The sequence below is a fragment of the Siphateles boraxobius genome, unplaced genomic scaffold, assembly GCF_051911475.1.
Source record: "Siphateles boraxobius isolate OS27281-9 unplaced genomic scaffold, OSU_SipBor_1 25, whole genome shotgun sequence".
NCBI lineage: Eukaryota > Metazoa > Chordata > Actinopteri > Cypriniformes > Leuciscidae > Siphateles > Siphateles boraxobius.
Window position 1 is genome coordinate 32,592,101 of NW_027508866.1, and position 22,950 is coordinate 32,615,050.

The 22,950-nt window shown below is 36.7% G+C and overlaps 1 protein-coding gene across 1 annotated transcript; it reads left to right on the forward strand.

Moving 5' to 3' along the window:
• The first annotated feature begins 2,860 nt into the window (after positions 1-2,860).
• Positions 2,861-8,259, forward strand: nr2f1b (nuclear receptor subfamily 2, group F, member 1b). The gene is made up of 3 exons (XM_077243608.1): positions 2,861-3,900; positions 4,692-5,219; positions 7,387-8,259. The coding sequence occupies exons 1-3, from the start codon at positions 3,495-3,497 to the stop codon at positions 7,659-7,661; spliced, it is 1,209 nt and encodes a 402-aa protein (XP_077099723.1). The 5' UTR covers positions 2,861-3,494; the 3' UTR covers positions 7,662-8,259.
• Positions 8,260-22,950: the final 14,691 nt, after the last annotated feature.

The window sequence follows — 22,950 nt, forward strand, 5'->3', positions numbered from 1 at the left end:
GAAAGTATTGTAATGTTCCGATGTTTTACAGCAAAAACTCTATCTCTATCTGATTTAAAAGTTAAAAGCATATATTATTTATTAAAAACAAAGCAAAGCGGTGGCACAAAACCTCGTTCGTTTATGAGCATATAAATTCTGGAACAATTTCCCCAAGTATTGATTGTATTCAGATCAATTCTCATTGAATGACTATTATAGACGAAGACCCTTTCAGGCAATGTCCTGTCATACTAAAACAATGGCCATGACTGAGATGATGGATCCATTTGTTCCTTTCCTTCTCTTCGTTTTATGTAATTCATTGAATGATCTTATCAATTCCATACTCCAGAGCAGGGACAGGTCTGCTCTCTCTGGGTCAGAGGTCAGCGGCAGAGGTCAAAGGTTAAATTTAGAATTCAAATTGAAGACCTTACAAAACGCTGTTGGATGCGGGTAGTCTTCTATTAGTATTACTATTGGCTCTTGAATGAATGAAAGATATATCTAATTAGAGTTTAAAAATTAAAATGAGATAATTCTAGTTATGCATGCACACGGGCTAAATTTGGGATGCATCAAGGTTTTTATTACTCAGACTTAACAGTACTTTACTTAATTTATTTTAATTTACATAACTAATTTATGAATTTTCTTGTCGTTGAGCTGTAAGTTCAGTGTCTTACCAAAGTATAAAGCTTCCTTCCTTAGGCGGGTTTGGTGTGTGTGTGTGTGTGTGTGTGTGTGTGTGTGTGTGTGTGTGTGTGTGTGTGTGTGTGTGTGTGTGTGTGTGTGTGTGTGTGTGTGTGTGTGTGTGTGTGTTTTAGAGCCATGATGTAATGTGAAGACTCAAATCTTTCCCACACTTGGAGAGGGATCCCTGACAGCCTGGGAAACTAAAAGCTTCCATCTGTTCAACATGTCAACAGAGGGTCCAGTGACCTTTGACACAGATTTGTCCCCCAGTAAACATGAAGGACCAAGCTGTTGACAGAGTGGTAAACGATACAGACCAGTTCTGTGTAATCTCATCCGAGTCAGATTTATCGGATATTCTGTTGACAGCTCGTACATCTAATTTGTCCCAGAAAAGGAGGGGAAAGGAACAAATTATTTGGTAATTACGTAACTTCTTTCCACCATTAAAAGTGATTCTAGCATTTACTGAATCATTTTCTCGATTAAAGAATGTATCCATTAACACCTTCCAAATTTATTTTCATTAAAACATAAATAAATAAATACTATCAGTTTGGAATTTCTGAGGATTGGTCCTGTTAACGTTTCACACTTGTAATTTAGAAACGCGTTAACGCCACTTTTTACCCGGGGTTATAAAACACTGCTTCAGAGCAGGATTTGCTCTACTTTTGCGTTGTTAAAGGGATAGTTCACCCAAAAATGAAAATTCTGTCAGTATTTACTCACCCTCATGTTGTTCCAACCCCGTAAGACCTTCGTTCATCTTCGGAACACGAATTAAGATATTTTTGATGAAATCTGAGATCTGGATCACTCCTCCATAGGCTTCTTAAGGGATTGACACTTGTTCCCCGAAAAGTTATTAAAGACATCGTTAAAATAGTCTAGGTGACTACAGTGGCTCAATCCTAAGTTTATCAAACTATATCATAACTATATTAGCGTCCACATTAGCGGACAATATCGTTTTGATATTCTAAGCTCGTGATTGGCTGCCGCTTTAAATGCTCGAGCTCATTACAGCAGGATGGATTCTGATTGGTTGTCAAGGTTGGTTGTTGCTTAAGAAGACAGAAAAGTTGTTTATTTTCCTACCACTCATACTAAGTAAGTGAATCAATGAACTATACCTATATGCCAGTGCTAATGCCAATATTTTGCAATCAGTCCAGACTATCAGAAATAAATGAGCTACATCTGGGAATGTGTCACATGTAATAGATACCCAGAATTTCTTTATATCATCCAGGTGTGCTGGAGTACATTTCAGTCTGTCAGAGATCCAGCTGCATGCATTTGGCTTCCAAATAGCTCAGTCCTTTCAGAGGTCACAGATGTCACACATCTGCATTTGAAATGCGATGCCCTTTGACACCGCCCGCTGCCCCTGAGCCTCTGTGCCAGCACTAGTGTCGACCGCTGTGATTTAGGCACCTGATTTAAGCCTGCGCTCAATCACTGAACACAAAAAGTTACTTTGCAAAAATGCATTTTTCAAAATTTATTAAGTACATTTTTTATTTACTTATTTTAGATTAATTAACAGTTTATCATTAGATTAGTTGTTAGTTTAATAGTAAGTTATTTACAGAGCAACTAATAATTAAACAACTAATAGCACTAGAACCCATTAGAATAATCCAAAACAAGAAAAAAGGTGGTATTCCTGGCAAAAAATTAATAGAAAAATGAAGAAACTAATGCTTAGCTGAATCTAGCACATTGTTTTGTAGTGAGTAGTGACCCTTCTTTTGACCTTTGACCCTGGGCTCTGTCCTTGTCTTTTCTCATTGTATCGCTTTGACCCTTTAACCTGCAGCTCCTACAACCTGTTCACAAACATGCCACCAATCATGTGATCCTGCTCCATCCCAAGCCTTGAGGTTCACCAGCAACTCAAAGCAAAACTTTGACCCTTGAACTCACTGAATTATACATGAGAATTAGTTGCTGCTGAAAGTGCAATCACTGTTATTAATAATATTTTTGTAATACCTGTTCCTATAAATACCTTGGTTGGTCACATGTAAAAAACAATCAATTATTTCTAAATAATATATTTCAATTATTTTTAATAAAATTATATTATATTATATTATATTATATTATATTATATTATATTATATTATATTATATTATATTATATTATATTATATTATATTATATTATATTATAGATGCACTGGACTGGAAAATACAAACGCATAAAAGGCAAAAATGACTTGAAGCACATAATTGCACCCAGCCGCCTTTGGAAGGATGTGAGCTAAATGGCCAATCAAACAGAGCTTTCGAGCTTAAAGGAACCGCCCACTTCTGTGCTTTAATACTTGATGGTCTCCTTAATACAGACCATTCAATAGACCACCACAGAAGCGCGTAAGACCAAGCAAAGGTGTGGTCATTTGGATCACCATCATGCCAAAGTTGAGTCCGTTCAGCTCTGTTTTTACGGATACTCCAAATAAGGCTGTTTTTAGTTAGAGTACAATTCTTCCAGTCATGCTCATGTCAATCATGCCTACAGAAAGCTGCGCTACACCGCGTCTTTGCTCCCCTCGGATCTGATTCATTTGGGGTTTCCGATTGTCCCTTTTACGCACCAAGACATCACCAACAAGGAGTTCCTTAAATCGGCGTGATTTTTGATGTGCGATCTGCTCTGGCTGTATGAACTTGTTGAACACATATCTTCTGTCTCCTCGATGCGCATTCCACATCAATAGGTTATTCTGCATGGATAAAACACGACCGGCCTTCTTCATCTTGAATAGTTCTGGAGAATACGCGTAAAAGGTTCGCAGTCCAGCCATGGCCATGGTGGTGAGCGTGTGGAGAGATCCGCAGGAGGAACTGCCACCGGGGGGATCTCTGGATGAGCCGAGCGGACCGGGGAGAGACCACCCCCAGCACCATTGCTTGAGCGCAGCCGCGCTCTCTCCAAACACCGGACTTCCCTCCGCGGAGGATAAAGGGCAGAACTCAGCCCAGAACCAGCAGCACATTGAGTGCGCTGTTTGCGGGGATAAATCCAGCGGGAAGCACTACGGACAGTTCACGTGTGAGGGATGCAAAAGTTTCTTCAAGCGGAGTGTTCGGCGGAACTTAACGTACACGTGCCGTGCCAACAGAAGCTGCCCGGTGGATCAGCACCACAGGAACCAGTGCCAGTACTGCCGCCTGAAGAAATGCCTGAAAGTGGGCATGAGACGCGAAGGTGAGTGTTCACTGGGTTTTGTCTTTTGTAGCAGAAAGAAAGAAAGAAAGAAATGATAATAAAAATAATAGATATTTTAAAACAATAGCTATATATGTATTTTTTATTATTATCAAACATAAACCAGCTTGCTTAAAAGCAATACAATTAAATGATTTTCCTTTGTGTATAAAAATGCCTTATAATCAAAAAGCTTCTTAAAATTATTCTTAATGTAATAATATAACCTTATTTATAAAGCAACTTATGCAAGAAATTACTCAAGGCTACTGAGTTAGCCTGCAATTAATCACTGAACAGGAAAAGTTACTTTATTGTATCAATACCACAGATACAATAATACATTTAATATTCTTTATAGTGAAAAATGGCATAAAATATTAAAAGAGCATTGCAGTAGTTTCTTTCAGTCTTGTGTTTTCATAGATAGATTGCACTCAGTTAATTTAGATAAATTAATAGATAGATAGATAGATAGATAGATAGATAGATAGATAGATAGATAGATAGATAGATAGATAGATAGATAATTTATTTATGGTTTAACACCATATCAGCAGCAATGGTTATACTGTATGCAATCAACAGTATTTCAATTTTAAAAAATAATTATGATTACAAAATTAGATAGATAGATAGATAGATAGATAGATAGATAGATAGACTTCATTATACCAATGATTGCAGTGCACATAATATACACACAGTAGTGTGTGCGATGCTTTTATTCAAGACTATATTACATGTTATTTGCATGCACATTTCTTCTCCATCTCCTCCTGTTTTGATAGCGGTTCAGCGAGGAAGAATGCCACCAAACCAGCCGAACCCGAGCCATTACGCGCTGACCAATGGAGACCCCCTGAATGGCCAGTGCTACCTATCCGGATACATATCCCTTCTGCTTCGGGCCGAACCATATCCAGCCTCACGATATGGAAACCAGTGCATGCAGTCCGGTAACATCATGGGCATAGAGAACATCTGCGAGCTGGCGGCCCGTTTGCTCTTCAGTGCGGTGGAATGGGCAAGGAACATCCCTTTCTTTCCTGACCTTCAAATCACGGATCAGGTGTCTCTCCTCAGACTGACCTGGAGTGAACTTTTTGTTCTGAACGCTGCACAGTGCTCCATGCCGCTCCATGTGGCTCCTCTCCTCGCCGCCGCTGGACTTCACGCGTCCCCAATGTCCGCGGATCGGGTCGTGGCCTTCATGGATCATATCCGATTCTTCCAGGAGCAGGTGGAGAAGCTGAAGGCCCTGCAGGTGGACTCCGCCGAATACAGCTGTGCCAAAGCAATAGTGCTGTTCACATCAGGTAGGCCCGAATTATTCAAGATCGAGTAAACTTATTGTACATTTTAATGAGCGTGTCTATAAGATAATCCTATTTGTTCCGCGGTGTTTGTTTCAAATAATAGACTATTAATCTGTCAAAATTACCATCTGTGCACAATCATATTAAAGGCATGTGTAGGTTGTTTAAAAATATTTTTTTTCTTAGGCTATTATATTGAGTATTATTCAATATCCCATGTAGTCTACATATTATCATGTTAAACATTAAATTATGTGTTTGAAAAAAATGCATCTGTAAAGTGTTAATCAACATTAATGTTTTAGGTTTAAATGGTCATTTTTGGTCCTACAAGTCCTACAAATATTACATTTAGTCCTTCAAATGTGACCCTATAAATATGAACTGCTTTCATACTTTCATAACTTAGCAAAGTGCTTAATTAAATGGAGCCTTGCATGTTTCCCCCCATCCCCTGTTAAGACATGCCAAACAGGGTTAAAAAAAGAAGAAAAAAAAGCTGGGTAACACTTTATTTTATCATTGTTACACATGTTACATGTAGTTATAATGTAGCAATAGCTATACATTATGCATGCTTACATGCATTTAACCTAAATCAAACCCTCATCCTAACCCAATGTAGTTAACAATTATTACTCAGTACTTAAATATGTAATTACACTGTAATACTGACACCTTGAAATAAAGTGTAACCAAAAGCTGTTTCAAATATATATATATATATATATATATATATATATATATATATATATATATATATATATATATATATATATATATATATATATATATATAACAACGTTTAATAACCAGCAAAGTTCGACTGCAAGTGTTAGGCAGAGTGCCCTGAACATAAGCTCGCGCATGTCTACGCCGGTTACTATAGCAACAGCATACTAGCTAGGATCACATGGGACATGATACATCGACAAAACAGAAGTAGTCATAGGTTTATTTTTAATTACAGGCCTGTTATAAATTTACACACAACAAATATACCACAAAAAAATATTTTGTATTTTGTTTAAAATGTCGCCAGACGATTTGTTAACTGCGCAACAAGGCATTTAGGTTGACCGAATGCGCCAGGAAATAATAGGCCTAGTAGGCAACTGATAGAAAAAGTAGACCCTCTAAATGACACGCTGATTTCAAACTTCCTTAAATACAAATACTGAATCGCTTGTGTAATATTCACACACAAAAAAGAAACGCTTGAAAAAAAGTTTTAATATAGATAGGCCATTATAGACCTTATGCAGAGCAGCGCCATGACAGATGAAAGCAAGGCTGTGAGGGATACATTCACTGTTTTCAGTCGCCCGCTGTAAAAAATAAAAAAAAGAAGAAGAAGAAAAGAAAATCTCTATAAAGTTCGTAGAGATCACTTATAAATTTCCACAGGTCTTTTTTTGTTTTTTGTTTTTTTGTTTACTGAAATTTCTCTGATAGAGATTTTTCAGAGCAATCAAAAAACACATCAAATAATAGTTGGCCACGAAAGAGCAGTCTGTACCTCACAGCCTCGCTTTCATTCCCGTTAAACATCAAAATGGCGCTGCTGGGAATAAGGTCTATATAGGCTAGGCTGGTTAAATACTGAGTCCTATTCTATAGAAATGAAAAGTGTAGGCTAGGCTATACTGCATAAACTGTGTGGGCTATTTGAATTCGAGGAGTATCTTATTGTTGTTTTAATTAGCTATTACTCTCCTTTCAACTTTTTGAATATATCCTATACAAATACTGAAGAATCAAGTGCTTAATTCGTTTCGGTAATTCATTGTAGATAGCCTACCTATAACCAACATATTTTCTTTTTCATCGTATAGGCCTAAATAACAGAAACATTACGAAATTAAACTGAAACATGGCACATTCGTTGAATATGGTGAATGCTTTCTTGAAAGGAAAATAGGTGTATAGTGAATGAATAGCCTGTTTGAATGACACATTTTCGAACGAATAGGCTAAATTAATTCGGGTTAAGAAAATAAATTCATGCAAACACTTTAACCTATATGATTTTCTTGCGCTCTTTTTCTGAACCATTACACACACTCATGTAACTCAAATAACTCCAGGAGTTTGTGCATATTTGTCAGAGATGTTATCCTTCTGAATGATGTGAGTTTAAATCTGACTCCGCTGTATTTGTATGCAGATGCATGCGGCCTTTCAGACGTACCGCATATAGAAGGTCTTCAGGAGAAATCCCAGTGTGCGCTCGAGGAGTACGTGAGGAGCCAGTACCCGAACCAGCCCACTCGCTTCGGCAAGCTTCTGCTGAGACTCCCCGCGCTTCGCATGGTCTCCTCCTCCGTCATAGAACAGATTTTCTTCGTTCGGCTGGTGGGTAAAACCCCCATCGAGACGCTCATCAGGGATATGCTGCTTTCTGGGAGCAGTTTCAACTGGCCCTATATGTCCATTCAATGAGAGCGAGATGAAGATGATGGGCATTTGGTGAGCAAAACGTACAGGATGAAACTGAAATCTCTCTCACTCAGTGTCGCTTTATATGGCAATGATATTGTGAAAATGTGAAGATATCTTTACTCTCTTTCTCCTGATCTCTACCTTTTAACAGTCAAACATCATATGTGCCATAAAGACTTTACAAAATAACGTTTGATTCATTTCCTCACGGTGTAATTTTCGATATGTTAATGTCTTAATTTAGTTATTTGAACGAGGGGGTATATATGCTTTGACCCAAAATAACAGAAATAAAGTCACTATTGGTGTTACCCTAAAAAAATTCAACAAATACTACGTTTGTTTCGCGGAGACAATTGATTTAACATTTATTTATTTTGCTGTAGGCTATTTATTTTCCTGCTCATCAACTTCCTGTATCTAAACAATCAACCACAGCACTTACGGTTATGTTTTTCTGAGGCTCGACAATAAATGTTATTGATGTATTTTTCAACATTTTCTCGGTATTAAGTATTGCAATTAAATGATCAGGGTGGGCGATGTTGGATTTGATGTACGATGGATGAAACATTTGATTAAACATTTTCATTAATCATTTCTTGCGTAAATGTGCTTTTGTTTTTACTTTTTCTAATAAAGATAGTTTTCATAACTTGGAGAGACAAAGTGATGTTCATTTTCATCACGCTGTGGTCTTGTCATGCTTTAAGCGCTTTAAATGTTTTGAGATCTTTTTCAGGAACTGTGAACACCAATGCAAAGAAACTAAAACACAAAAGACCATAATTAAGACCAAAAGCAGGTCATTAATATTTACAAAAATATGGAATATTTTTGATTTAGCCTATATGCAATCATTTAACAACAAAATAGAGTTGCTTCTCATAACAAATATTCGTTTATTAGTTAATTTTATCCGTGCCTTAAAACTATTAAGAACTCTATAATGTGAATTTTATTGATGTTCTTCATGCATTTTTAGACGAAACATACACGCTTGCGCCTTCACTTCCCTAGATTAAATTATATAGGCCTATAGCCTATACATAAAATAAGTTCGTGCGAAAAGTTAACTTTGGAAATAGAAAATCGCAGGCTTATAAACAGCCTACAACAAATACCGCTTTCTAAAATAGGCAACTCGTTTTGGTTCATTAATTAAAATATGTCTGAAACGATATTTTTCCATCTAACCTTGAAAAAGACAGATCGTTTGTTCTGTAAAGGCTCATGTTTATCAGAAATATTCGAATTTTATCTGATCAGTTCACAGACCAATGATACAGGTGAGATGTGTTTTGCACAGAGGTGTCAGGAAAGCGCTGTGATCTTATCACATTCATCAGGTCAGGCTTCAAATAAACGAGATTAATTGTAATTGGACTAGTTTGTGCCCTTTCTAATGTGCTGATATGTGCCATAGCTATCTCAAATCGCTTGTTTATCTTTTATTTTCCAGAGACAGTTTTGCCATTTATATTTAGCCTTGATAATATATGGATATATTTTATTGTAAGGTATATACAATGCATAATAGCTGTGTACTGATATCTAAACAGTTAGCTTGATACAGGCGCTTTTTTCTGACCACCTTACTTTAATTTATCAAGCATTTTCTTTCAAATGCAAGTTTCCAGTCGTGATAATGAAAACATTTAATTAAGTCGAAGCGTGTTTTCATTTGAAAACAACAATAATCCATTAGCTATAAAAATGACAAAATGTCCATCAATAGCTATATTAGAAACAAAAATTTACATTTTGTTGTAGAAATGTAGATTTTTTTTTGAGAAATTCTTTCCCAAACCAACATGTTTATCTACGAAATAAACTGTCGTCAGGTGTTCCACTTAATAAGGATTTTTAATATATCGATTAAATTTAAACTAATTCTTGGGTTCTAATTATTAGGCCTATCTGTCATTCTAATGATTATAGTATGTAATACGCATGCGCAACAATTGCAAGAAAGAAAATAAAGTCGGTGTACTGAAAATTACCTGAAAGTAACACAAACTATTTGGATTTTATATTGTCCTTTCTTTAAATCAGGCTACAAAAATCCAGTATTTCCAATCAGGCTTTTGAAGTTTATATCTCACAACAATATATAGCCTAATTTTATTTTTACTTATTTTGTTAACAGATTTAATGTGTGCATGTAATTTAGTGGCAAAATTGTCCCTAGAAGTAGGTTAAATCTGACATAACCTCTGCTTGGAGACACCAGTTTTCTTTAAAAAAAAAAAAAAAAAAAAAAAAAATACCGTCTGTGAAGTCTGTGCATCTCCCCAGATAACCTGTGTGTGTTCTTCCATGTGGAGTCTGACAGCCAGAGTCTCTAGTTATTGCGACCGCCTGTGTGAACTCCGTGACCCTGCACCTCTCTCATCATGTGTGGATCTCCTCCTGAGCTCCCCCCCCCCCCTCATCTCATAGGTGGATCATGAACTCGTGGCATCTCAGATGAATCGCTGACTCCGTGCCTGGGCTAGCCATGACCCCGGCGGTGCCTGGGGACCCGTGAGGAGAACTGGAGCTCAGAATAAAGCACAGGCTCATCCACAGGGGGATTCCTGACGGCCACGAGGAGGGTCTTTGTTGGAAGTTGGTATACGTGCTCGGATCAAGGGTACGGCTGTCAGAGGAAACTGTGTCCAAGGAGCTAGTGTGGGAATGCAAACATATAGACACTTGTGAGTAAAATAGTGCTAAGAAAGCTGTGGCTTCTGAGTGCAAATGTGATGTCCTGCAAATATAAATGTATGTCAGCTAAATTAAAGATCAGATTTAAAGGTCATGGGGCAAGTAAATATGGGTCTTCCTGTCATGGGCAGCATTAAAGTCTTACTTGACTTATTTGGATTAGCAACCTGTAAAGACATATAGAGCATGCATACCAGGAAAGGGGGTTTACGGCACAATCTGGAGACGGGAGTGCTGTCTAACTAAATCAAGTTAACAGGACATGTCACCTATAGAATCCAGGATCCTATGGTATATGGACAATAGGCTTTCTAGCACAGAAGTCGAGGGGAACTCCAAATCCTAGTTTAAGACTTTAATGCAGTCTTTATTGTATTCCTATGCCTGGCTTAATTAGCTCAATTGCAGAATCCACGTACACATACTTTGTCTTAAGTGGATTTTAAGTCGGATGGCAGATTTACAGCCACCGGACATCTATGAGATACCAATTCAGATTGGTAGCAAACAGGATGCAGAAGCTGTCGTTTGAATTTAAAGGTGTACCAATGAAGTAAAGTTGTTCTTTTCTTTAGAAAGAAATTCTATTTTTTTTTTATTCAAGGACATAGCTTAGACGTTAGACAAGCTTAAATATAACAAAAGATTTCTATTTTAAAAAAATGCTGTTCTTTGGAACTCTTTATAATCAAATAATCCTGAAAATAATGTATCGCATACAGATCCACAACTATTTTCTAAATTGATAATAATTAGAAATGTTTCTTGAGCAGCAATCAGCATATTAGAATGATTTCTGAAGGATCATGTGACACTGAAAACTGGAGTAATGATGCTGAATATTCAGCTTTGCATCACAGGAATAAATTGCGGTTTAAAAAAAATTCTAATAGAAAACAGTTATTCGGAATTGTAATAACATTTCACAATATTAGTTAGTGTGGCTAAATGAATTCAGAAAAAGAAGCCCATTCTTAAATCCCGATCTTCGCACGCAATCTTTGATCAACACGGTTCATCTGTCTTTGTCTCTCAGGCGATCAGAGATACCTGCTCTTTTGTTGATCACTGATTATCCGACATCGTCTCTTCTTCTCCCAGTCAATTATGTCCTGCCGGTAATTATAGAGCACTTTACTGTCTGGCCCATTATCAGCCTTTGTTCATTTTTTAACTTGGCCTGAATGCATCTGATACATGTTTTAATTGTCCAAGCATTCTATTCAAACATAATCTGTTTTACAAGAAGTTACACCCATGAACATGGACAGAACTGCCACTGATTTTTAAAAAGTTGTATAAGAATATATACAAACATATGATATGCATTTGTTTAAGACATGCATAGTGTTCTGCAGTTTAAAACGATAATGATAACTGGGTCAGTCCTCATATGCAGCACCTTTTGGACTCTGTAACTTAAAAATAAAATGAATATGCTTGTGTTTAACCAAGTATTTCTACAGTATGAAAGTGCACAAACTTTCAGAACCCAGAATTCCATTGGGAAAACTTAATGATGCTTGTACTGTTGATTTGCCACCAAAATTATGTCACTTCCTGGAAGATCATAAAGGCTTTTGTTAGTTACCAGATACACACAGAACACCAGAACACACATATTTCATCAAATCCATTGGTAACACTTACTGATACTTGTGCTGTTGATTTGCCACCAAAATGATGTCACTTCCTGGAAGATGATGTCAAGGATCTTGTAAAGGGATTTTACAAAAGACTAAACAGCTTAAAACCAAAATGGTGAAATTATTTAAAAAATGTAATGGGCCTATATGATTTCCATCCACACAGATTTTATTAAATCCATGCTTGTGTGATGCTTGTGCTGTTGCGTTGCCACCAAAATGATGTCACAATACCTGGAAGATGACATCATAAAGGCTTTTGTTACTTGGGGTTAATTCAGGATAATTGGGACGTTTTTCCCAGTCATCTCAATGGTAAAACGTGTCCCAATTTACCTGCAATTCACCCCTAAGGGATTTTTACAAAAGACTCAACAACTTAAAGGGATAGTTCACCCTAAAACGACAATTAAGTCATTATTTACTCACCATGATGTTGTTCTAATGCTGTATCCCCTTCTTTCTTTTATGGACCACAAGAGACCACAGGAGGATTTTCAAAAAATACTACTCGCGCTTGTCTATTATAATGGCAGTGAATAGCGACCATCATCAAGCTTTTTTTTTAAAAAAGATCCAAAAGTATCACTGAATGTTCCAATGCGACACGTGCCATAAAGTCGTTATTTTTGGGGGGGGTTTTGCGCACAAAAAGTATTCTCGTCACTTGATAAACTTAAGATTGAGCCACTGTAGTCACTTGGACTATTTTAACGATGTCTTTAATGACTTTTCGGGGCTGGTAAGTGTCAATCCCTTAAGAAGCCTATGGAGGAGTGATCCAGCTCTCAGATTTCATCAAAAATATCTTAATTCGTGTTCCTAAGATGAACGAAGGTCTTACGGGGTTGGAACAACATGAGGGTGAGTAATTACTGACAGAATTTTCATTTTTGGGTGAACTATCCCTTTAACACATTCAATTTCAGTTTGTTTTTCACCAAACCCTATCGTATACCCCCAGAAAACATGGGATATACGAACCATTCTGTGTTACTTTTGCATCTTTTTTCAAAAGCTTGATGCTATTTACTGGCATTAGAGACGAGCGTGACATTTGTTTGTTGAAAACTCTCCTTTTGTGGTCCATAAAAAAAAAGAAGGGCATATGGCATTAAAACAACGGTGAGTAAATGATGAATTAATTTTCATTGAACTATCCCTTTAAAACCAAAATGGTAAATACAACAGGCTGGAGTCGAGAATCTCCAGTTTAACCCAGTAACCCAGTAACTAAATCACCGGTGTGTGATATGTTGGCATACTAATAAGTGTTGATAGAACGCTCTCTACTCAGATCTCCCAACTATAGTAATCCTCCTAATGAAGTAAACATGGATTTCCCAGTAATGCCCATCGTCTTGCACAGAACATTGTCCCTAATCCGCTCCAGACGGCCTGATAATGACATGTGTTCCTATGGACCGATCAACCCATGCACAAGAACATTAAGAATGAATTAGCCTCTAGTTACGGTCTCCACAAACCATGTGTGCTAAATATGGTGTCTGCGCAATGTTGTCATATTCTTAACATTAATACAGCTACATTTTTGGTAGTTGAAATCAATGGTAAACTGCAGCCCAATTCAACCGCATTGCCTACATATGTGTCAAATATGAAACTCCAAAATCAGTGTGTTTTAAAGGACAGTATACAGTTTAATATTAAGGTATCTGTATTGATGGGGTCATTGCAGGGTCATGGGATTATCCCCGGCTCTAACACAGTTTTACGCACTGGGAGGCCCACAACTTTTAAGACAACAGCTTGTCGGCAGCCCACTCATTAGTGTCACAAACACGCACACACATGCTCAAACATCCACTCAAACTGACACCAAATAGAAGGTGATGATAGTGACTGTTAAAATAGCACATTTGCTTTTGATTCAATTATAATTCTCAAGCTAAGCTGCAATCTGTCCTCATTATCACTTTATATTTAAAAGATTAATATTGCAGTTAAACCCAACACATAACAAATACACTTTCAAACATTCGAGATATCATTTTAACACCTCTTGTCTACTTTTCCGACATTCATTAATTCCAAAAACAAAGATCGTGACTTTACAATGAAGTTTTCTCCAAACTTTTATAATGGATCCACATTCACCTCTTCCGCTTCTCAGCACAGACATGCATTAATCCACTTTCTGCTTCTTTGAAGTCGAATCTCTTTCTAATTAAGGAACCACTGGCCTTCAAAAGACCTCATTCTGGAGTCATGTGGTATCTTCTATGCGACTTGACTGAGAAATACATTTGGAGTGATGCAATTCTCTTTCTCTCAGAAATAAAAATATGGTTGCAGTGCAACCTCCATGAACAGAAGAATCTCAAAAAAGGAGGAATTAACAATGAAGAGTCATTGACGAATCTCAAGAGACAACATCCCTGATGACTGAGAAACTTCATTACACCTAGAAGTTGATGTATATAATTGCATATAATATTGTAATACTATTAAAGTAAAAAATAAATAAATAATACAATTCACCAAATATGCAAGTAACACATTGACATTGTTTACTAAAGAACAAAACAGTACTTATTGGAACTTATGTATTTCATACATCCGTATTCCTCAAATGCGAATGTTTGGAAGTCTGCCCATGCCCCGGTCTGAGAGGAACTTCCGCGGGGTGTGAATATTATGGGGTCTGCTCTCTGAATGAACCTGCGCTGTCTGTTCACCCTCCAGGCTCTCTGAAATGGATTCTGTATGCCTGAACCAGTCGTGCCACGCGCTTTTCCTTGGTATAAAAGAAAAGAGGGAGATTTTTTTACGTTCAACCCAGAGAGGTTATTATCAGAGCCTGTGCTGTTAATAGATCCGACAAACACCTATACTGACTGATCCGCTTCATTTGCCGCTTGCCTTTTTGAAGCATCAGAAATGAAATATAATGAGATTTGATATGCGTTCTGGTACATCTGTCATGCAGGTATGACATTGATGTTATTCTCAGGGGAATATTTTATTGCTCTGTGGAATTACATTTAAAGTCAACATTATTTACTTGCATAAAGTCAGAATGAAATCAAAATAGACCATTCTTGTTTCCTTTTAAAATATTGGAATATTGCAGTATTTAATATAATAAATGATATATCCGTGCACATCATTCGTTTTCAAAAATTCATGTGTCCTCGTAATCTTTAATCAAAAAATCTTTCCCTCCTACTTACAGCGAGATCTATTTTTATCTCTGATGATGTGTCTACTGGTGTGAGGGCGGAGCAACTTGTCACTCACATGAGATCCACCAATAGCAAACCACAACCATCCAATTAAATCCTGATGGACAGAATCAAATCCTGCCCTACATTTTTCTTGTTCGAGAATCCGTTTCACTCAGATATACGTCGCATTAGGGAAGAAAATGCAGTCACAACATCCGACTTAAAATCACATTCTTGTGCTTATTGTGAACAATGCATGTTGTTCAAAAGGAAAATAAATGACGGTAAGGCATTAAAGCGATCTCAACTATGATTTTTTCCTAAGGCTTTGTATCTGAACGAGCTAAATGAAGAGTGGTTCCTCTCTGTGTGTTGTGTGTGAGCTGTCAGAGCTGAACTCCGTGTGCCAGTGTCTGTGGGAGCAGCAGCGGGATTCATCACACAGAGGTGAGCGCCCCAGCCGGATCCGCGGATCACTGCCAGAGGGAAACTTTGCCCTGGGCAATGCAAATGAATGGCCCTCCAACAGATCACACATGAAGGAGACAATAAAGTCATGAAGTGTGTGTGTGTGTGTGTGTGTGTGTGTGTCAATCCACAAAAGACTTTGCAACACAAAACACAGTGCATTTTAATGACTGACAGCACGTTTCAATTCATTCAAGGGGAATTTAAAATACTTATCATTTTAAAAAGGATCGTTTTACTATTGAAATAAATGAGGACAATAAAAATACTTACTATCAAATTAAATAATTACGTATTACTGGTTTGTTAAGACAAGCATCCCTAATATTAATACCTCTATCATATACTTACTGTCATATCTATTATATATATATATATTCATAACCATAACTATAGTGATAGCTATTAGCATCCACACCAGACCTGCAGTTTTGTCATCTGTTACTTTAAACGCTCTTTACAGCAGGATGGATTCTGATTGGCTGTCAATGTTTTTATACTTCATCAGCTGGGAAAAAATCGTTCCGAAATTGATTCCAATGATATCGTTTCTCTGTGTCTTTATCGTTATAGTTGTGGTGTGGACTTCACTGTTCTCAATTAGAATGATTATTAAAACTTTTAACAATTGTTAATTGTTATAGTTATCGTCTTTGGTGTGAATAAGCCTTAAAGGCGGGGTATGTAAGTCTCAGAAACTAGCAGAAAACTGCTGGATTTTGAAAGAATCCAACAGAGAAACTCCCACCCCCTTCCTTCTGAGCTCATTCCAAAGCCACGCCCCCATAACGCTTGAACGTGCAAAGCCAACCGCTCAGCTGGATAACGCGTTTACCAGTGCGGAGCGGAGAGGAGCGCAGTGCGATGTGTGACATCATGTCAGAATCACAGATAGTAAAATACCTTTTTGACTGCTCTTTCTCTGACATGATTGTGATACTTCGTGGCTTGCGGTCGGTACGCGCCTCTCCTCTTCCGAAATGAGCGAGTCAACCGAGTGCGCGCATGTGGGCAGCTCCTGTTGCAGAAAGGCTGGTAGCCATAGCAACGAGGGAGAGTGACAGTCGCCCAGTCAATCAGAGCACTCGGTCCGAATAGAATAATGAGCTGTGTTTATTGCAGCCCTGAGAGGACTACAGACACTCCGTTTTTATAAGCTCCTTTTCAGAGTACTTCCATTTTAGATATGGCTCATAGCCGTTTCTCAATGTCAAGGATACTTCCTTGGCAGGATTGATCCTTCCAAGTAATTTCCTTCAGAGGCTAGGCGAGGCTCCTCTTTAGCATTCGGAGAACACGTAAATGGAACAGGCTAGCAAGTGCACGTCATTGCGTCATTACGTCAGTGAAAAGGTCTGCTTTTGGCGCTGCAAACATTCAAAAAGATCAAAAAGTTATGATGTACACTACCGTTCAAAAGTTTGGGGCCAGTACGATTTTAAATGCTTTTAAAAGAATTCTCTTCTGCTAATTTAACTAGTTAACTAACTTAACTAGTTATTTACAAAAGAAATGGCGGTGACGGCAACCAAGCTAAATGACAGGTCCGGTTCAGTTAGCCATCAATAACGTAATTTGTATATATTTGTATAATTTGTAATATCAATACGGTAGTAATTTGTACTGGCATTTAAACGTTAAACTTTACTTATATGTACAACAGTTATAACAAATGTATGGTAACTTACATCTACAAGCATAGTGCCCCGTTATTGCTCCGACTCTGCTAACGTCTGACATTTTTTATTTTTTGAACAAGATAGCAAAGTTGCCGCATAGGATTGTGGGTGATTTGAGAGCGCGAAGGCTACACATATGCATCCTTTCCTGTGTATGGGATATTTTTCGAACGAAGGACTCAGTCCTTGGTTGAAATTCTGAGGATCCTCGACATTGGAACAGTCCTTCGATGACGTAGCATCCTCGAAATAACGTCTTCCGAGGATCCTTCCTTGACATTGAGAAACACCTATGTATTGGTATATAAAGACAGTTTAAACAAATTTGGCAAAAAGTGCATTAGAAACACATTGCATACCCAATACCTTTAAGTGTTAAAAGTTTGCATGGAGCTCATACACCATTTGTGCTTAATTTGCTTGTCTTATTCAAGAATAGTGCTGTTAATCTGTTTTTTTTGGACTTAGAGTTTTCGAGTGGTGGATGATAAAACGGGTGAAAAGCAACAACCTGGAAATAACCTATAAAACCCCAGCAACCATCTAGAACACCCTAGCAACCCCTTGGAGATCCATAGCAACCATCTAAAACACCAACCACCTGAAGCACACTATATGGGGACATTTAACATTTAAATTTTGAATTTAACAATACTATTACAACTTTACTTTCCTGTTATCTCTGTAAAGCTGCTTTGAAACAATTTGTATTGTAAAAAGCGCTATATAAATAAAGGTGACTTGACTTGACTATAAAGCACTCATAGGCCAACTGTAGCAGCAAAGAAATAGCAAATACTGAACATTTTCAAGCACACTTCAAAATTAAGGTGACGTGCAAGGACAGCAATTTTTTTCTTCAGAAAATGTTCATTTATCTTTTGTTTTAAAGCTTAATTGTGTAATTTCTGCACCACTAGTGCCACCGGATGGAATTGCAAAAATAATAACTGCTTTCAAACAGGTTTCTCAAACTCACGCAATTGGTTGAAAGATGTCGAGATGCTCAAAAACAGCAATGTTCCACAGTCACAGTATTAGTTGCATGGGATTTTAATGAGAATCAACCTATAAATGTCTTAGTTATAGTTTTCTCTACATATTTAACGGAGAAATAGAAAGTATTAAAGTACAAAAATTAATTGATGACTTTTATTTCTATACATAACCTGCCATCCTTCTTTCAAAAATGTTCAAGTTCTTGAAAACATTTTAGTGTGTAAAAAAAAGTGGAGACTACACCACCGAAAGTTAAATTATATCAGCATATATCACCATTCATACACACATTCAATCATCATCCGAATACATATTCTAGCAGGTTCACACACACATGTGCCTTTAAAATAATGTCCTGAAGGACCACCTGTTGTCCATTATTGTGAAATATTTCTAAGGCATGAATCATAAGGGTGAGTAATTAATCACGGGCTGTCAGAACGGAGCGCAGGGGTCTCGTGGGAGGGTGAAGAGTCACATATGGGCAGATGGAGGTCAGAGTCACACCGCACACGCCATCGACAGGTTAACATGAGAGAGAGAGAGAGAGAGCAAGTGTGAAGACAAAAGTAAAAACAGATGAGATGAGAAATATGAGGGGAGGTTATTGGAAATAACCACTGATATTATCTTTAGTAGTTTCATAGTGGTTTCTCTCTATCCATCTATCTATCTATCTATCTATCTATCTATCTATCTATCTATCTATCTATCTATCTATCTATCTATCTATCTATCTATCAGCAAGTTAATGCAGTTCACTATCTGAATCAGAAAATGAAATGGATACATTTTTAGCACCACTAAATAGTACAAAAAACACTGAAAAATATTTAATGGTTTCATTCATAGATAAAGGATATATCTTAATTTCTAAATTTAATGAAATGCTGTATTACACTAATATCAGTCACTGTGTAGATAGCTGCAAAATGTAGATTGATCATGAAATGTAAATATTAGAAAACAGTCCCAACAAAAAAACCTCCCTTCAATATTCTAGGAAGGTTATGAAATGAAATACATATTAGAGAATATTCTTTAGTCTGTACATACATGTTCATTCTTATAAGGTTGTCAAAAAAAAAAAACTTCCTGAAACGTTCTTTTGCAACTTTTATTGAAAATTCCTGGAACATTAAAAAACTGATAAGAACAGAAAGCATAACATTACAACAATGTTCTGTGTATGATGGGATAGCAGATAATTTGGTTTTGAGAGTTGTTTCGAAATTTGATAGTAGATATTTCATCACAAATTTAAGTTAGAGACTTTGTGAGATTACTGGAGTCTTTTTTTCTTCAGAGAAAAATGTGTGAAGGAAGAGATATTAATTGACTGATACATTTAAAATGTTGCTACATTAATTACAACACCAAAACAGCATCCACAAAAAACTCAGCAAACAAACATGAAACAAAAGCATGTGGTTTTTCAGTACTGTTCCAATCCCAGCAGTATCTGATACAGATAGCTCAGCTGAATAACACGTTTAAAGGTTTTTACTAATTGAAGTCGTCACAGAGCCACCGTGATGATCCTTCACTCCTCAGTAAACTCGTGCACTGTCGCCCTCTGGCTCTCTCCTCTCAAACACTGTTGGCTCTCAGATAAAGATAATTACCACAGGCTGTAGGCTAGAGCACGTCCCATTTTGATCTGTAGTACAAAAGATCGGAAGCCAGTGTTATCTATTCCTTCTCTCTTTAGACATTACGTGAGTATTTGAAGTGTGTTTAGAGCCCCTTCAAGCATGTTTATTCTCAACTGAATGTCCCTTTTTGTTTCTGGCCTACAGAGAAGGAAGACAATTTTATCATTTAGCAAAAATGTTTTCTTCCTGAAAGACAGTGAATCCAGGGAAAACAGGCACTGAAGTGGTTCTTTCTACAGTTTTCATGAACTCTCTTTGGGTTTATGAATACATCACCAGTACAAGCTTCGTACTAGTAAAATATGAAATAAATCCACGTATTAAAGCAATAAGCAGTAACGCATTACAAGTAACATACACAAAAGTAAAGACTCAATTCCAAAACTATAGCAAGGAGAGTCAAAAGGTAGGTATCGTTTGATAGAATAACTTTTTACATTTGGAAATTCTCATTACTTAGAAACTGCTGATAAAAGACAAATAATAAAAGTGTGCTCAAGGCAAATTTCACATATCTTTCTTATTTAACATGCAATATCCCAGGAAGGAAATAAATTATTTTTTGGTGAAATTCCACTCTTTTTAATCGTGTGAATCTGCTTTTCCATTCCAATCATTTCCATTATCTGTGCATGTTTAATGAAGTTACAAGCAAAAAACGCCACATGAATGCTACTTTTGTAAGGCTTTATGAGTGTAATGTGTATTATGACTCCATTAGGAATATATTTACATTTGAGTGACGGATTATGTTGAGTTTGGGCTCTTTTTAATCAGGATTTTCCATGATCTATGCATGTTTCATGAAGTTATGAGCGAAAACGACATGTGAAAGCTACCTTTTCTTTAGCTACATGTGCATCTGTTGGGTTTTATTTGTGTTATACCTCCATGAGGAATATATTTAGATATAAGTGATGAATTATGGTGAGTTTTGGTCTCTATTTAATCATGACAATCTGCTGTAAACAATGATGTACTATTTTCCAAGATCTGATCATTTTTTCTGAAGTTACATACAAAAACATGACATAAATGCTGCATCTGTTATTTACATATAGGTCTTGCAGGGCTTCACGAACAAAAACTCGCTCAAGTTTAGTCAAAGCCCAAAACAATTGTGCTTGTTGTTTTCTACTCCATGGTACCTTTAAAATGACATATGACACATGACTATCTGAGCTGTATGATGTTTTTGACATTTTACAGTACATAGTACAATTGTTTTTATTTATTTAACAGCAAATAACTCAGCACTTAAGAGTTAATCAAATAAGGTAAATGCATTGTAAAGCTCAGAGTCTAAGCTTTCAAATGACCCCTATTTTGTGTTGATCAAGGCAGTAATTTTAAAAATATGATTATTAATTTCTTCATCATAGCGCAAAAGTAACATGACAGATTACTTTCCATTATTAGTAAGTAATGCAATTAGTTACTTTTTTAGGAAGTAACGCAATATTGATTTGTAACACATTACTTTTAAAAGTAACTTTCCCCAACACTGGCAATAAGATTGAGTCCATGCTTCAATATAAATCTATGGAATTATTTTACGTTATAATTTGAGGGATCATTCACGTCTGTATCAAAAACTATAATAAATAAAAAAGTAGTTTTACCATTAACAAACACCATTAGTGATACACTTCAAATGGTTGTATATCCTGCAATAATTCCCTATTAAGAACTTTCAAAATAATAGCAAGAGTTCAAATAAAACCGTTCCAAATCTGTTACATGGTCTGGTTCACTCATAATGCATTTCACATCATAAAGATGCGTATGCCATGCAGCAATGATTTGCCCCAGAATGCGACAGCATTTCATACGTCTGAACCTCCAAATGACCCACTTAAAGTGGCACTGATGCCATTAATACTTTCTCAGGTCATGGCACCTTAGGATATTCAAATCAAAACACTCAAAGAGAAAGAAAGAGAGCGAGAAAAGGAAAGAAATCTTGTGTGTCTCTCAGGAATGCCCTCTATATTAAATCTATAATAGAGTCGACTGCCATTGGCTATATCTAAAACATGCTCATTTTCCTGCAAACCCCAATATCCATGGGGAAACACTTTTTTCCCAATAGACAAATCCAGCCTTAAATGGGAAAAAGAATCTGAAGTTTTAGTTCAAATCGATTTAGCACGGTTTAGCATGGATTTTTTTTTAAAATAATTGATTAAAGCACAAAAACAAATCGACTCGTACAGTAAATTATAAATCTCATGAAAATACCTCCAAGTCACATTTCACATTAAAAGAAAAAAAATATTTGGCATAAAAATTAGGCCACATTATGGGTTTTCGCATCAGTCACACAGTGTGAAAAAAGTAGTCATGTATATAAAAAAAAAAAGATGCATCAAGATTGGGGTGATTAATTGATATAAATAAACTTGGCTTTAATGCATGCTTTATTTTTATGTAAAATATAATTTCTTATTAGTTAAATATGAGTTGGGCATGTGCTGACAGGTTTTGTGAGATTCCCCAATCTTTTTGATTTAAAAATCTTTATGAACAATAAAATAATATTAAAGTTAACATGTAAAAAATTTTTTTTTTTTTTAGATATGACTAGAAACCAAGATCAAAACCCCAAAATCATTATACAAAATAAGGCTGTAAAGGCATTATTTAGTCTTAGTCTTAGTCATGCATTTAATTTTCTGTGTTGTGCTGATTTCACTGGCCCGTTGATGAACCAATGAAATGAAAAAGAGCCTCCAAGCTCCTGCTCTGCCTTTCCAGTCACGTCGCAGCATGGCATCTGGAGCGTTGTGGTGGGGGTCAATGTCAGCGAAATGGCACAAAACTCAACATAAGCAATCAGTTTACCAGAGAGATGCTAACTCGGCGATGAGAAGAGAGGGGGGTGCTTCAATGCCTAATTAGCCACTAGCATGTTCTCTTTAATAATGCCGAATAAAAAAAGCCAG

What these genes read in the sequence shown, in the direction of transcription:
- nr2f1b (XM_077243608.1), top strand. Translation starts at nt 3,495, where the DNA reads ATGGCCATGGTGGTGAGCGTGTGGAGAGATCCGCAGGAGGAACTGCCA. An exon ending in AGTGGGCATGAGACGCGAAG is followed by an intron (nt 3,901 to 4,691) that starts GTGAGTGTTCAC and finishes CTGTTTTGATAG; the next exon opens with CGGTTCAGCGAGGAAGAATG. An exon ending in AATAGTGCTGTTCACATCAG is followed by an intron (nt 5,220 to 7,386) that starts GTAGGCCCGAAT and finishes ATTTGTATGCAG; the next exon opens with ATGCATGCGGCCTTTCAGAC.